General features: G+C 42.0%; 1 protein-coding gene across 1 annotated transcript in view; it reads right to left on the bottom strand.

Annotated features, from left to right (window-relative positions):
- Positions 1-16,276, bottom strand: part of LOC100555376 (zinc finger protein 420) — a 38,979-nt gene that overhangs the window by 16,521 nt on the left and 6,182 nt on the right. Inside the window, exons 3-5 of the mRNA XM_062973225.1 lie at positions 12,783-12,909; positions 12,523-12,609; positions 6,878-8,199 (exon numbers count right to left, since the gene is read on the bottom strand). Coding sequence (XP_062829295.1) covers positions 6,878-8,199; positions 12,523-12,609; positions 12,783-12,909 — 1,536 coding nt within the window. The remainder of the gene's footprint in view (positions 1-6,877; positions 8,200-12,522; positions 12,610-12,782; positions 12,910-16,276) is intronic.

Raw genomic sequence — 16,276 nt, 5'->3', positions numbered from 1 at the left:
TACTGTGGGACTTCCGAATCCAGACTGACAAAGTTCTGGAACACAACACACCAGACATCACAGTTGTGGAAAAGAACAAGGTTTGGATCATTGATGTCGCCATCCCAGGTGACAGTCGCATTGACGAAAAACAACAGGAAAAACTCAGCCGCTCTCAGGACCTCAAGATTGAACTTCAAAGACTCTGGCAGAAACCAGTACAGGTGGTCCCGGTGGTGATCGGCACACTGGGTGCTGTGCCAAAAGATCTCAGCCGGCATTTGGAAACAATAGACATTGACAAAATTACGATCTGCCAACTGCAAAAGGCCACCCGACTGGGATCTGCGCGCATCATCCGAAAATACATCACACAGTCCTAGACACATGGGAAGTGTTCGACTTGTGATTTTGTGATACGAAATCCTGCATATCTATCTTGTTTGCTGTGTCATACAATAAAATAATAATAATAATAATAATAATAATAATAATAATAATAATAATAATAATTTTATTTTTATACCCCGCCTCTATCTCCCCGAAGGGACTCGGGGCGGCTTACATAAGGTCGAGCCCAGGTAAATACAGTAACAAAATAAAACACATCAAATGACAAAACGTGCAATTATAACATTTTAAACATTAACATATAAAGATAAAATGACAAGCTTAATAAAATATGATTTAAACATGAAAATAAATGTCATAAAAATGAACTGGGCAAAGTGTGCCAAGTGAATTTTGTAATTTTTTTATTTATTATTATTATTATTGACACAAAGACATGGTATAACACAGCAAATGAGATCTATATGCTGGATTTCATATCACAAAATCACAAGTCGAATACTTCCCAAGCGTTTAGGACTGTGTCATTTCTGTCCTTTGCAAAATATAAAGCTATTTACCGTAATATTTTTAAAAATAATGTCCTCATTGCTACATTTGTTTGTATTATTATTTTTAATAGCAGTAATTTTTATTAAGTTTTTTTACATGCAATAAAATAGAAAAAGTACACATCGACATATAGCGTGCATGGGAGACATGTCAGTCTATGGCCACCTTTTATACAAATGCCTGGAGACAATATAAAAATGAAAAGTGTGGATATAAAGGTTGTACTGTATATAAAAAGAACACACAAATAAAGAGGAAAATACAGTCAAAATGGAAGAAAAAAACATTGACAAAATTTTCTAACTTTCCTTATGACTGTGATAATATAAATTCCGATTCGGACTACAACATTATACATATGCTTCTTCAGCTTATCAAGACCTACTATGATAAAACAACACCATTTTCATGTCATTAATGACTTTCTCTAAAAAGTTAATTCCTTTCGGCCAAAAGCATTTGATTTTAACAACTCTCTTATATTGTTATCATTGTGCTCTTCCATTTCCGAGCACATAGTATTCTCGCTACAAGAGTCCTTTACGGTAGTAAGTCTTCCATGTTTCTTCTGTTAGGCTCATCTATTGTGTCCCAATAAAATAAGTTTCTTTTCCTGGAAGTATATGCTGTGGAAACTATTGCTCGGCCTTCCTATTCTAAGCATGGAAACTCTTAAAATGATGCCGTGAAGACAGCCCACAAATTTGTTTCCGCATCTATCATTTCTTTCACTCAAGTCTCTCTCTTTGCAAATGAAATCCAACAGAATCTACAACAAAAGGATGGACCTTAAGGACCATCCAGACCATGCAAGAAATCACAACCCAAGCCCTCCCGACAGATAGGCATCCAGCCTTGGCTTGGAAACATCCAGAGGAGGAAGAAGTCTCTGACGGACTTCAAGGAAGTTGGAGTTTTGGATTGTGTAGTTTGAAATTTCACTTATAGTTTAAAGCAATGTGCAATGTAGTGCAGCATTCCGGTAGTGTAAGAGTTAAATGCATAGAGAGAAAGTTATTGCTAGAGAGAAATAGTGTGCAGTTTCCATAAAACGGTAACACGGACATTCGTCACTGTTCTAGAATGTGGGTGTCGACAGGTGGGAGATACAGTAGAGTCTCACTTATCCAACGTTCTGGATACGTTGTAGTCAACGTTTTCAATATATCATGATATTTTGGTGCTAAATTCGTAAATACAGTAATTACAATATAACATTACTGCGTATTGAACTGCTTTTTCTGTCAAATTTGTTGTATAACATGATGCTTTGGTGCTTAATTTGTAAAATCATAACTTAATTTGATGTTTAATAGGCTTTTCCTTAATCCCTCCTTATTATCCAAGATATTCGCTTATCCAAGCTTCTGCCGGCCCGTTTAGCTTGGATAAGTGAGACTCTACTGTAATGTGCTTCACTCCTCAGCCAATCAAGCCGGATGCTTAGATGGTCCGCTCGGGCTGTGCTGTGTAAATAGTTGTAATTAACTCAATAAAGATAAGAACCCCTGGGTTCTGCATATTGCGCCAAATTGCTATGTGTGTGTGTGTAAAGAAATCCTTGCAAAGTTTGCTTGCAAAAAGATCTCTGCAAAAGGGAGCTCTTTTGCAGAGGCAAGCCACACCTCAAACAATGTATCGATTTGCTGGCAGATGGCTGGTTTTGTCAGTTGGGAATCTGGGCTTGCAGGGAGAGCACAGAAAAGACAGGCTCTCTAGCTACGGTCAAGTAGCAGTTTAAATATGCTATGCTGGGTATATATTGAATGCTGATTGATTAGTTATTGATCCTATGCAACTACAAGGACATTGCACGATTGCTGAACTGTTTATCTAACTTCAACTCAACAAGTAAAGTTTCTTTGTTCTTTCAATTCCTCTGCCTGGTCTGAGTCTTTTGCACATGGTGTTAACTGAACGCTGCTGGTTCCGCTATACACACACTTGCTAACACTGCAGACATCAAAAGTCTTCATTTATGTCTGTGTGTCTAAGCAAATTGCTAGATTGCCAGAGAAGGGAAGGAGCTTGAGACTGACAGTAGATGTGTCTCAATTTAATCCTTTTCTGACGATTTTAAGGCTGAGCAGCTCTTAACGTCAGGAAGTTCTTCCTAATGTTTAGGTGGGATCTCTTTCCCTGCTCCGTTCTCGCCTGCCTTGAAAAAAGTCCCTGGGAACGGGATCTAGGAGTCTCAAAAAGAAGATAAGCTGAATATGAGTCAACAGTGTGATGTGGCAATTAAAAAGTGCGACCCTAGGCTGCATTCATAGGAACATAATGTAGAGATCGAAGGAAGCCGCAGTCCTATTCTCTTCGCTTTGGCCAGAATAATAGCCCTGTGTCCAGTTTCTGGGCAAAGCAATTCAAGGGGGAGATGTGTCACGGAAATGTGATGTGCAGATTTGATAAATGTGAATTTCATAGGTGTGGGTATGAATGAACTGAATGGAAGGAATGAGAGCCAATAATTTTGCAGACACCATTGAAAAATATTAAGGCCTGCAATGACTACCTACCTGCTTGCTGAACTGTACTTAAAAGCTGCTGAACTGTAATAAGAACTGTGATAGTGATAAGAGAAATGTTTACATCTGTTGACATTTGCTGACTTGATGAACTTTTGGGGAAAAACAATATGTTTACATTAATCAGAGACTCTTTTGAGTTAAGGAAATGTTTATAAAGTTTCTTTATGTTAAGAAAGAAGTCAATACAAGGTTCCTTGAGAAGCAACACCATTCAAGAAGAGTCAACATCTGCCCAGAAATTGAGAGGGAATCAACATCTTGTCAGTAATTTACAACTTCAGGACAACATTAGTGAAATATTGCAATCTAGCTGACCTTGTGTTGTCGAAGGCTTTCATGGCCGGGATCACAGGGTTGTTGTATGTCTTTCGGGCTGTGTGGCCATGTTCCAGAAGTATTCTCTCCTGACATTTCACCCACATCTATGGCAGGCATCCTCAGAGGTTGTGAGGCATGGATAAACTAAGTAAGGAAAGGAAAGAATATATATCTGTGGAGAGTCCAGGGTGTAGCAAGAGTACTTTGTCATGCTGGACCACTCCAACAACTATCATGTCAGACTAAACGGAGAAGCCATTGAAATCCACAAGCATGTGGACAACTTCAACAGAAAGGAGGAAACCATGAAACTGAACATAATCTGGCTACCAGTATTAAAAAAACCTCTAAAATCAGAACAGTAGATGGGAAGCAACACTCTGAGGGCAGAGGAGCCCCAAGGACGGCTAATGACTGAACAAAGGATGTCCCTTTGGCAAGAGACAAATCTTTCCAATGCTAATTAGGGTGATTAACTGAAATATTAATGCTGGCTTCCCAGTGACAAAGGACTCTTGCCACACCTTGGACTCTACACAGATATATATATATTTTCCTTTCCTTGCCTACCCTGTTTCCCCGAAAATAGGACAGTGTCTTATATTAATTTTTGTTCCCAAAGATGCGCTAGGTCTTATTTTCAGGGGATGTCTTATTTTTCCACAAAGAAGAATTCACATTTATGGTTGATTTTTTTTAAAAAATGAAAATGTATTATCTACTGTACAGTAGTGGTCATCACAAACCAGCGTAACCAAACTGTGAATCCTTTCAAGAATTTCTATATTATATTTTATTGCTATACTGTTTGTAAATTACTGTTTTAAACTTCTGTTCATATGTAAATTTATGTTGTTGTTGGGCTTGTCCTTGTGTAAGCTGCCCTGAGTCCCTTCTGGGAGATTAAGGTGGGATATAAGAATAAAGTTATTATCATATTATTATTTCTTGATATTACCTTTATTTCATGTACAACAATCTTTGGTATGTACATTTACCGATCCTGCATGCTTCCAAACAAAAACTTTGCTAGGTCTTACTTTCGGGGGAGGCCTTATATTTAGCAATTCAGCAAAACCTCTACTAGGTCTTATTTTTGTTAATGTGGGATTTGTGTATTAGTAGTGTTTAAATGAAATTTGTGTCTAGCATGTATTGCATCATCCAGGTAATGCTATAGTGTGTAAAGAGTTAATTTGGTAAGAAGCTGTATTGACCTTGGATATGTGGCTGGAGCCAGAGAGGAGTGTCCAGACTACAAGTGTGTTTGTATATAGCTGATTGCATCAGATGAGATCTTGTTCTGCCTGCTGAGAAGATCTGTGCTGTTTGACTAGAGTGAAAGTCCTATGTCTATTGTCTGCAAGTTTGTTTGTCTTGTCAAGTAAAACTTTGTAAATACTTTTTACATCGTCTCTGATCATCTCTTCGTTCTGCGCTCAACTGACATCAAACATCTGCTGCTACGCTACGCGCATTACTCTGACAATTTTCTGGGGATGTCTTATTTTCAGGGAAACAGGGTAGTTTATCCATGCCAAACAGCCTCTGAGGATGCCTGCCATAGATGTGGGCGAAACGTGAGCAGAGAATACTTCTGGAACATGGCCACACAGCCCGAAAGACATACAACCACCCTAGCTGACCTTCTTCTTTCTTCTTTTGCCTTTCTACATTCCTGACATGTAGGAACCTGCAGTATGTTTTCCTCGCCTACTTCTTCCTCTTCAACACTTGGCTCCAAATCCCCAATCCTACATCTTCAGCCTCCTGTTCTACCTCCTCCTCCTCAGAAGAAGACTACACAACAGTGTCAGAGTTTTATATTATTTAGGTCATTTCTTATGTGAAAATGGATAAGTGTTTGTAAGAATCATGTCCTATCCATGTATGACCAGCAGCAATCAAGACACCTGCTAAAGACTGCTATTAATAGAGACTGAGTAAATCTTGAGTATGTGAATGTGATGGTGAAAGTGAATGTGATTGTGAAGGTGATGGTGTTGCTGTTGGAAAGCTGTTGGAGTGGAGCTGAAGAAAGCTTGAAGATAACATTTTCTTTCGCCAGTTGAAAGCTGCTGATAAAATCCAAGGACTGTTATGTTTGTATATATTTTCATATAAATCTTTCTTTACTAAAAGAAAGTTTGTTTTGGGGTTTTCTCCTTGGACGAAGGGTGCAACTTCCACAGAAGGGGTTGAATGTTTGGAACCTCAGTTTGATAGCTGCGACAAACAGAAGGGACCTTTTCCCCATGATAATAACTCTTTCAGGAGTGGATTTATCTTCCTTCTAAGGGGGAGATTTTATTGCGCCAAATTGCTATGTGTGTGTGTGTAAAGAAATCCTTGCAAAGTTGGTTTGCAAGAGATCTCTGCAAAAAGGGAGCTCAGCCTTTTGCAGGGGCGGGCCACGCCTCAAACAATGTATCGGTTTGCTGGCAGATGGCTGAGTTTGTCAGTTGGGAATTTGAGCTTCAAGAGAGAGCACAGGAAAGTCAGGCTCTCTAGCTACGGTCTAGTAGCAGTTTGAATATGCTATGCTGGATATATTGAAAGCTGATTGATTAGTTATTGATCTTATGCAACTACATGGACATTGTACGATTGCAGAACTGTTTTGTATTTGAACTCAACAAGCAAGAGTAAAGTTCCTTTGTTCTTTCAATTCCTCTGCCTGGTGTGAGTTTTCTTTGCACATGGTGTTAACTGGACGCTACTGGTTCCGCTACATTCACTCCCTAATAGATTTCCCTCTCTTTATGTTGTCTCACTCTGTTCCTAATTCAAAGTTGTTTGTAATCAGATGTTTGTAACTTGGGGTGGCCTGTCATTCTATGCTCCAACCTCCGAGCCAGCCAAGAGATGCCACTGCCATACAGGTAGACATGATCTGTCCCTCCAAGATGTCCTGGAGTGAAGCCTTATACAACTGTACAGGTCAGGTCCACTGCTATGAATGGTCACTGAGAATTAGCCAACAAGGGAGCCATTGGAGCAGGGCAACCATGTGTCCCCAGAATCCCCTTGTCCTTTGGCGACTTGTGGGTTTTCTGATGCCGCGTATAGGACCCTCTGTCACGGAAGCTCTTCCCGCATTCCAAGCATGTGTAAGGCTTCTCCCCGGTGTGAGTCCTCTGGTGCACCTTCAATGCGCTGCCGTTGCTGAAGCTCTTCTTGCACTCCATGCACTGGTAGGGCTTCTCCCCGGTGTGGGTTCTCTGGTGTAAAGTCAGGTTTCCACTCTGGCTGAAACTCTTCCCGCACTCCAAGCATTTGAACGGCTTCTCCCCTGAGTGGGTCCTCTGGTGTGCATAGAGACTTTCCCGCTGGTTGAACCTCCTCCCGCACTCCGCGCACTGGTAGGGTTTCTCCCCAGTGTGGGTCCTTTCATGCTTAATGCAGGACCCGCTATCCACAAAGGTCTTCCCGCACACCGTGCACTTGTACGGCTTCTCCCCTGAGTGGGTCCTCTGATGCTTGATACATGAACTACTGTCACTAAAGTCCTTCCCGCATTCAGCGCATCTGTGCGGCTTCTCCTTGGTGTGGGTCCTTTGATGTGAACGTAGGTTCTGGGACCGACTGAAGCTTTTCCCGCATTCAGTGCATTTGTACGGCTTCTCTCCTGTGAAAGTTCTTCGGTGGCTGGTGCACGCTCCCCGATGACGGAAGCTCATGCCACAATCCGCGCATTGATACGGCTTCTCCCCAGTGTGGGTCCTCTGATGTACTATCAACGTGTTACGGACCCGGAAGCTCTTTCCGCATTCTGTGCACTGATACGGTTTCTCCCCAGTGTGCTTCCTCTGATGCACCAAAAGAGCGTAATCCCTGAGGAAGCTCTTCCCACACACCAAGCACTTGAAGGGTTTCTCTCCCGTGTGGATTTTCAGGTGGTTGCTGTATGCGCCACCATCGTTGAAGCTCTTCCCGCACACGGCGCACTGGTACGGCTTCTCCCCGGTATGTTTCCTCTGATGCACCAAAAGCGCAGAGTTCGACGTGAAGCTCTTCCCGCACTCCGAGCACTGATACGGCTTCTCTCCCGTGTGGACTCTCGCGTGGACCGTCAGCGCAGAGCTCTTGATGAAGCTCTTCCCACATTCCGTACATTGATAGGGCTTCTCTCCGGAGTGGAGTTTTTGGTGGGAATGTAGGTACGACAACTGGCTGTAGCTCTTCCCGCATTCTGTGCATTTGTAGGGCTTCTCCCCCGAGTGGACTCTCCAATGGATAACAAACTGGGATTTAAATCTGAACAATTTCCCACAGACAGGACACGCTTGGTGGCGACGTTCCGTAGTGTCCTGGATTTCGCTATTCTCTGCCCTCTGAGAAGTCAATGGCTTCTTTTTTCCTTTCTTGGATCGGTCCCTTTGGACATTTGGTTCACTTCCCAACCCCTCTTTTCCTGCTTCAGGCCTAATTGTCTCTGGAGGAAACACGTCTTCTTCCTCGTTGCTTCCTGGACCAAAAAGGGAAATAAAAATCTCATCAGCTAATCAACATGGAAAACTGAAGATGTGTTAGGATTTTTGTGTGTTAGGAAAAACTATCAAAAAATATACAGCAGAGCATCCAAAAATAAGCAGATAAGTACTTATGTTTGAGCATTCAGCTCACAGCAAGCAGAGCGTGAAGTGCCATGTGGCTGCTCAGGAGGCAAAGATCCAGAATTTAATCTTTATAAAAATATACAGCAGAGCATCCAAAAATAAGCTAATAGATACTTATGTTTGAGCATTCAGCTCACAGCAAGCAGAGAGTAAAGTGCCATGTGGCTGCTTAGGAGGCAAAGATCCAGAATTTAATCTTTATAAAAAATATACAGCAGAGCATCCAAAAGTAAGAAAATAAATACTTATAGTTGACCATTCAGCTCACAGCAAGCAGAGCGTGAAGTGCCATGTGGCTGCTCAGGAGGCAAAGATCCAGAGTTTTATTTTTATAAAAAATATACAGCAAAGCATCCAAAAATAAGCAAACAGATACTTATGGTTGAGCATTCAGCTCACAATAAGCAGAGCATGAAGTGCTATGTGGCTGCTCAGGAGGCAAAGATCCAGAGTTTAATCTTTATAAAAAATATACAGCAGAGCATCCAAAAATAAGCAAATAGATACTTATAGTTGACCATTCAGCTCACAGCAAGCAGAGCGTGAAGTGCCATGTGGCTGCTCAGGAGGCAAAGATCCAGAATTTAATCTTTATAAAAAATATACAGCAGAGCATCCAAAAATAAGCAAATAGATACTTATGGTTGAGCATTCAGCTCACAGCAAGCAGAGCGTGAAGTGCCATGTGGCTGCTCAGGAGGCAAAGATCCAGAATTTAATCTTTATAAAAAATATACAGCAGAGCATCCAAAAAAAGGAGATACTTATGGTTGAGCATTCAGCTCATAACAAGCAGAGTGTGAAGAACCATGTGGCTGCTTAGGAGGCAAAGATCCAGAGTTTAATCTTTATAAAAATACTAGCTGTGCCCGGCCACGCGTTGCTGTGGCTTAGTCTGGTGGTGCTGGTCAGTCTACATTAGGTTGTATTTATGCTGTGAGCTCCACCTTCTTTATACTCACATTAGTAGTAGTATTTGAAGTCTGTTACCTTCTTCAATTTTTGTGTTGATTGATAATTGCTTGAGATCCCTGTTGTCTTTTGTTTGTTGTTAGTTGTAATGTCTGATTCTGTTGAGTGCGGTTTATATTTTTATTGTGGTACAATCGTCTTTTTTTTTGTTTTGCCTGTGTAGGTGTTTATTATTATTGTTGTTGTAGTGGTCATGAAGGTTGGATAAGTTAGATGCTACTGCATTGTTTTTTGGATGCCCAGTGTAGCACTGATTGGCCTCTCAGCCTCAGTGCCTGGCTGTTTCTTGCCTGTGATGGTGTTGATTCTTATTGTTGTTGTTGTTGTCATTGTTATTATTGTAATTGTTTTTTTGGAGGCCAAGTGTGAATGTAGGGATTGGGGAGGTGGATGAGTTGTGTTGTCAAATTTTGTATTTGTTATAGTCACAATGCGTTGTTGTGAGTTTTGTGGGTCCGGATTGTGGTTTTGTGGTGTGGTTGTGTTGTTACAACTGAGAGGCAAGGCTTTTGTGTTGTGTTGACAAGTTTTGTATTTCTGGGGCGTTTAGTTGTGTGCCAAGTTTTGTATTTCTGGGGCGTTTAGTTGTGTTATTATAGTCACGATGCACTGTTGTGAGTTTTGTGGGTCCGGATTGTGGTTTTGTGGTGTGGTTGTGTTGTTACAATTGGGAGGGAATGCTTTTGTGTTGTGTTGCCAAGTTTCGTATTTCTGGGGCGTTTAGTTGTGTTGTTATAGTCATGATGCGTTGTTGTGAGTTTTGTGGGTCCAGTGTGGTTTTGTGGTGTGGTTGTGTTGTTACAACTGGGAGGAAAGGCTTTTGCATTGTTTTGCCAAGTTTTGTATTTCTGGGGCATTTAGGTGTGTTGTTATAGTCATGATGCATTGTTGTGAGTTTTGTGGGTCCGGATTGTGGTTTTGTGGTGTGGTTGTGTTGTTACAACCGGGAGGCAAGGCTTTTGCATTGTTTTGTCAAGTTTTATATTTCTGGGGTGTTTAGTTGTGTGCCAAGTTTCATATTTCTGGGGCATTTAGTTGTGTTGTTATAGTCACGATGCGTTGTTGTGAGTTTTATGGGTCCAGTGTGGTTTTGTGGTGTGGTTGTGTTGTTACAACTGGGAGGAAAGGCTTTTGCATTGTTTTGCCAAGTTTTGTATTTCTGGGGCATTTAGTTGTGTTGTTATAGTCATGATGCATTGTTGTGAGTTTTGTGGGTCCGGATTGTGGTTTTGTGGTGTGGTTGTGTTGTTACAAATGGGAGGCAAGGCTTTTGCATTGTTTTGCCAAGTATTGTATTTCTGGGGCGTTTAGTTGTGTGCCAAGTTTCGTATTTCTGGGGCGTTTAGTTGTGTTGTTGTAGTCACGATGCATTGTTGTGGGTTTTGTGGGTCCGGATTGTGGTTTTGTGGTGTCGTTGTGTTGTTACAACCGGGAGGCAAGGCTTTTGCATTGTGTTGTCAAGTTTTATATTTCTGGGGTGTTTAGTTGTGTGCCAAGTTTCATATTTCTGGGGCATTTAGTTGTGTTGTTATAGTCACGATGCGTTGTTGTGAGTTTTATGGGTCCGGATTGTGGTTTTGTGGTGTGGTTGTGTTGTTACAACCTGGAGGGAAGGCTTTTGCATTGTGTTGTCAAGTTTCGTATTTTTGGGGCGTTTAGTTGTGTTGTTATAGTCATGATGCGTTGTTGTGAGTTTTGTGGGTCCTGTGTGGTTTTGTGGTGTGGTTGTGTTGTTACAACTGGGAGGCAAGGCTTTTGCATTGTGTTGCCAAGTTTTGTATTTCTGGGGCGTTTAGTTGTGTTGTTATCGCATGATGCGTTGTTGTGAGTTTTGTGGGTCTGGATTGTGGTTTTGTGGTGTGGTTGTGTTGTTGTAACCTGGAGGCAAGCCTTTTGCATTGTGTTGCCAAATTTCGTATTTCTGGGATGTTTAGTTTTGTTGTTATAGTCACTGCGCAAACAACTTTATCATTTTATATATATAGATACAGCAGAGCATCCAAAAATAAGCTAATAGATACTTGTTTGAGCATTCAGCTCACAGCAAGCAGAGCATGGAGTGCCATGTGGCTGTTTAGGAGGCAAAGATCCAGAATTTAATCCTTATAAAAATATACAGCAGAGCATCCAAAAATAAGCAAATAGGTACTTTTGGTTGAGCATTCAGCTCATAGCAAGCAGAGTGTGAAGAACCATGTGACTTCTTAGGAGGCAAAGATCCAGAGTTTAATCTTTATAATTACAAAAGGTTTATTTACAAAAATAATAGCTACATTTCTGAATGGTAAAGAAGGGAGTCCTAGAATAGAATTAAACACAAGCAGCATTAAAAAAATTCACAGTTAAAATCTATCAAAACAGTTATGAGTCTCCTTTGGGAGTCTCATCTATATCAGTCTCTTTTGGGAGAGATAAAACAGGGTATAAATAAATCTAAAAATAATAATATTTTAAATTAATATAGTTAATGTGGTTAAATCCCTCATATAAAAGATACGGGATAGTAGAAATGTGTAGCAGAACAGAAGAGGAGATGAAAGATATATAGTAGATTTAAGTATATATAATATGAGTATATACACTGCTAACCTACTAACAAATAGACTTAAGTAATAGGTTTCTAAGGCCCCTTCCACACGGCTGTATAAAATCCACATTGAACTGGGTGATATGACAGTGTGGACTCAGATAACCCAGTTCAAAGCAGATGTTGTGGATTATTTGACTTGATATTCTGGGTTATATAGCTGTGTGGAAGGGGCCTAAGAGTAGCTTGGCAATCAAAATAAACAACCTAACAGGAACAACCAAGAAGAACCTTCAAGAAGAAAAAGAAAGAGGACAACCAACTGGAAAGAAAGATCCATCATAAGAAGACATAATTATTAAAATTAAAGGGAAATAAGATCCCTCTTTCATATAGCAGGTACATGGACTTTCCCAAAACTCTTCTTAGTGAGGACCATACAGTGGTCATAATTAAGAAGAGGACATGAAGGTGACACTAAATCCCCAAACAGCCGGTGGTTTACAGGATGTCTTTGTAAACAACCCAATCAGCACAGTCCCAAAGTAAGCATGAGCTTGAGACTCTGACAACCTGAAGACAAATTGACCGTGTGTGTCTTGTGAACGAGACCAAGTCTGTTCGTTCTGCCCCACCTCATGGAGCCCACCATAAATACATGGACCTCCATTACCTGCAGGTCCGTCCCTGTCCATCCATCCCAGGTCGAAGGGGTCTCCTCCGTCCTCCAGGCAGGAAATGAGGGCCGGCTTCGGAGATCCTACGAAAGGAACAGGTTGAGAAAAATACTCAAGTTATTCCACGTCTTCCCCAGGATATCTGCCTGTTCACCCCGCAAGGTTCCTTGTGACTTATTCCCCATAGCCTATGATGTTAGGGGTTCGTTCCCTCCACATACAAGGGCTGTTGCGTATCATATCCTCATCTCCTCACCTGGGGAGGTGGTGTGGCCATAGTTCTCCATCATGACCTCCTTGTAGAGGCTCCTCTGCTCCGGACCCAGGAGGCCCCACTCCGCCTCGGAGAAGAGCACCGCCACCTCCGCAAAGGAGACGCGGACCTGCAAGATGGACGGTAGGAAGAACAAACAGAAAGGCCTGTCGCAACTCAGCCTTGATTCACCTTGCTCTAACACACAAACTCCATAGCAGGTTTGAGTCTTTTCAGAAACTGCGAACCTCACCTCCTCCAAGGTGAACTCAACCACCTAAACTGGGCTCTACAGGCCAATGGAGACTCCACCACAGACATCAGAAGAGCTGCAAGGCCAAGAACAAGCCATGAGAGTCAAGACAAAGATCCACCCAGAGGAAAGGTGTTCTTACCAGACATCAAGGGAACCACTGACCGCATAGGCAAACTGATGAAGAAGCACAACCTACAAACTATCTACAGACCCACAAAGAAAATCCAACAAATGCTACGGTCAGCGAATGACAAGAGAGATCCTCTCTCCACTGCAGGAGTCTACCGGATACCATGAAGATGTGGACAAGTCTACAGAGGGACCACCAAACGCAGCATTGCCCAAACACGAGTCAAAGAACATGAAAGGGACTGCAGACTCACTCAACCAGAGAAATCAGCCATAGCAGAGCACTTGATGAACCAACCTGGACACCGTATATTATTTGAGAACACAGAAATGCTTGACCAATCCAACAACTATCATGTCAGACTACACAGAGAAGCCATTGAAATCCACAAGCATGTGGACAACCTCAACAGAAAGGAGGAAACCATGAAAATGAACACAATCTGGCTACCAGTATTAAAAAACTCAAAAATCAGAACAGTAAATAAGAAGCAACACTCTGAGACATGGGAACTAGGGGCAGCTAACAAAGGATGTCCCCAGGCAGAAAGTAACCAGTAGATGAAGCCATTCAATGCAAATTAAGGTGATTAACTGCAACATTCACACTGGCCTCCAAATGACAAGAGTTCTTCCCTCACCCTGGACTTCCCACAGATATATATAAACCTTCCTTGCTGAGTTTCTCCATACCTCACAACCTCTGAGGAGGCCTGCCATAGATGTGGGCGAAACGTCAGGAGAGAATACTTCTGGAACATGGCCAGACAGCCCGGAAAACATACAACAACCCTCTTTTCAGTTTATTAAAGATAAATAGTAAAAAGGCAAAAGTAAAGCACCAAAAGTCAGTTACAAATCTAAGTCCAGAGCTTACAAGGAATAAACAACATCCAAAGAGAGCATGACAAATTCCAAGAAACATGGATACATGGGCTGCAATATAATCCAAAGCACAGCAGGAAAACTGAAGCTTGCTTCTCCGGTAGCTTTGACAAAAGCTTTTCCCTGAACGCACCCCTTTTAACACTCTTTTCAAAACATGAAAGCATTTCTCTGCCCCCTCACTTCCCCCCGCCTGTTTGCAATTCTCACACTACGCCGTACCCTCAATTCCAAATGCTCAGCTCTATCTAAGGAGCCCGTCCCATCAAGGTCAGCTTGCTCGTTATTTCGCTGAGACTCATTATTAAGCTGGGAACCTTCTATCCTCCCTTGCTCTGCTCCCATGTCAGTTTGCACCTGGCTGGCTTCAGTGGCTTCAGGGTCATCTACTCCAACCCTCCCTGTGGGAAACTGAACCTGCACCCTCTGTTCCTCATCTTCCAAAGCTACAGGCCTTTCGGGGAGATTCTGAACCCCTGAGTCAATCCTAGATTCAAATTGGCCGGGCTGTGGCGCAGCTGGCTAGTAACCAGCTGCTATAAATCACTACTGACCAAGAGGTCATGAGTTCGAAGCCCGGGTCGGGTTAAGCCTCCGACCATTAATAGCCCCGGCTTGCTGTTGACCTATGCAGCCCCGAAAGACAGTTGCACCTGTCAATTAGGGAAATTTAGGGACGCTTTATGCGGGAGGCTAATTTACAACACCATAAAACTGCCAGCAAAACACGAGGAAAGGAATGAGGAAGTACAGCCACTACTGGACGATGAAGCAACAGCTCCCCCTGTGGCCGGAATCGTGAAGCTGGAAAAATGTTAAAAATGCCTCTGAGTCTGTCTAATGTATGTGGTTTGTCTGTTGGCATTGAATGTTTGCCATATATGTGTTCATTGTAATCCGCCCTGAGTCCCCTTCGGGGTGAGAAAGAAGGGCGGAATATAAATACTGTAAATAAATAAATAAATAAATAAATAACAAGGCCTTTCAGGGGAAAATTTCCCCCAAAGAAGGCCCACAAATGCCAAATAGAGGAGACTACAGGGCAGGCATGGGTCAACTTTGAGACATTTATTTATTGCATTTATATACCACTTTTCTCACCCCGGGGGGATTCAAAGCGGTGCGCATGAAATAAATAGCAAAATTTAGTGCCTCACAAATAGTAAAACAGTGCATCACACATTTAAAACAGTAACCTATAGCTATAAAGTAAACAATTAAAAACTATAAAACATCAGACAAGAACATGAACAATTTAAAACTGCACTGATCCTGAGGTTGTTATTCATCTGCTACGCTATTGTTGTCACTCATTGAATGTTTGTTTACATAGCCAAGTTTTTAGCTGTTTTCTAATCACCAGGAGGGAAGGGGCCGATCTAATTTTACTAGGGAGGGAGTTCCACAGCTGAGGGGCCACCACCAAGAAGGCCCTGTATCTCGTCCCCACCAACCGCGCCTGCGACGACAGTGGGACTAAGAGCAGGGCCTCCCCAGTTGATCTTAATGCTCTAACTGGCTAATAAAGGGAGATGCATTCACATAGGTATAGAGATCGATCTATATATATATAAATGTAACATGCGTTCTTCCCATGGAGTAAACAACAAAATCACTGAATCAAATCACACCACATTTGGCCACAAAAGACATAGTCATCCAATCTATGTCTTTCAATAAAAAAACCCCTAGAAAAATAAAGTCCAAATTACAGAGGATGAGGAAGAGCTGTTCTCCCCCCTGGCTGCCAGTCAGAAGGGTAGGCTCCATCCCATTTAGCAACCCCCTCAGCCACAATGGCGCCCAGGGGACAGGCACGGTTCACTTAGGCCTCCTCCACACTGCCTATGATACACAGATTATCTGATTTAAACTAGATCATATGGCAGTGTAGACTCAAGGCCCTTTCACACAGCTATATAACCCAGAATGCCAAGGCAGATAATCTACAAATATCTGCTTTGAACTGCCATATAATCCAGTTCAGTGTGGATTTTATACAGTTGTGTCGAAGGGGCCTCATTTAATCCAGTTCAAAGCAAATAATATAAGATTATAAATCTAATATATAAAATTACTGTGGTATAATAAAACAAAGTAATATAATATCTAAAATCAGGACAGTAAATAAAGAACAACATTCTGAAAACAGGGGAATTCCAGACAGGAAACAATCTGGGCCAGCTAGTACCTCCCAACAAAGGATTCCCTCAGGCAGGAAGCTGAG

Source organism: Anolis carolinensis, chromosome 2 (genome assembly GCF_035594765.1).
Source record: "Anolis carolinensis isolate JA03-04 chromosome 2, rAnoCar3.1.pri, whole genome shotgun sequence".
In the NCBI taxonomy this organism is placed as follows: domain Eukaryota; kingdom Metazoa; phylum Chordata; class Lepidosauria; order Squamata; family Dactyloidae; genus Anolis; species Anolis carolinensis.
This window is presented reverse-complemented; position numbering and strand designations above follow the sequence as displayed.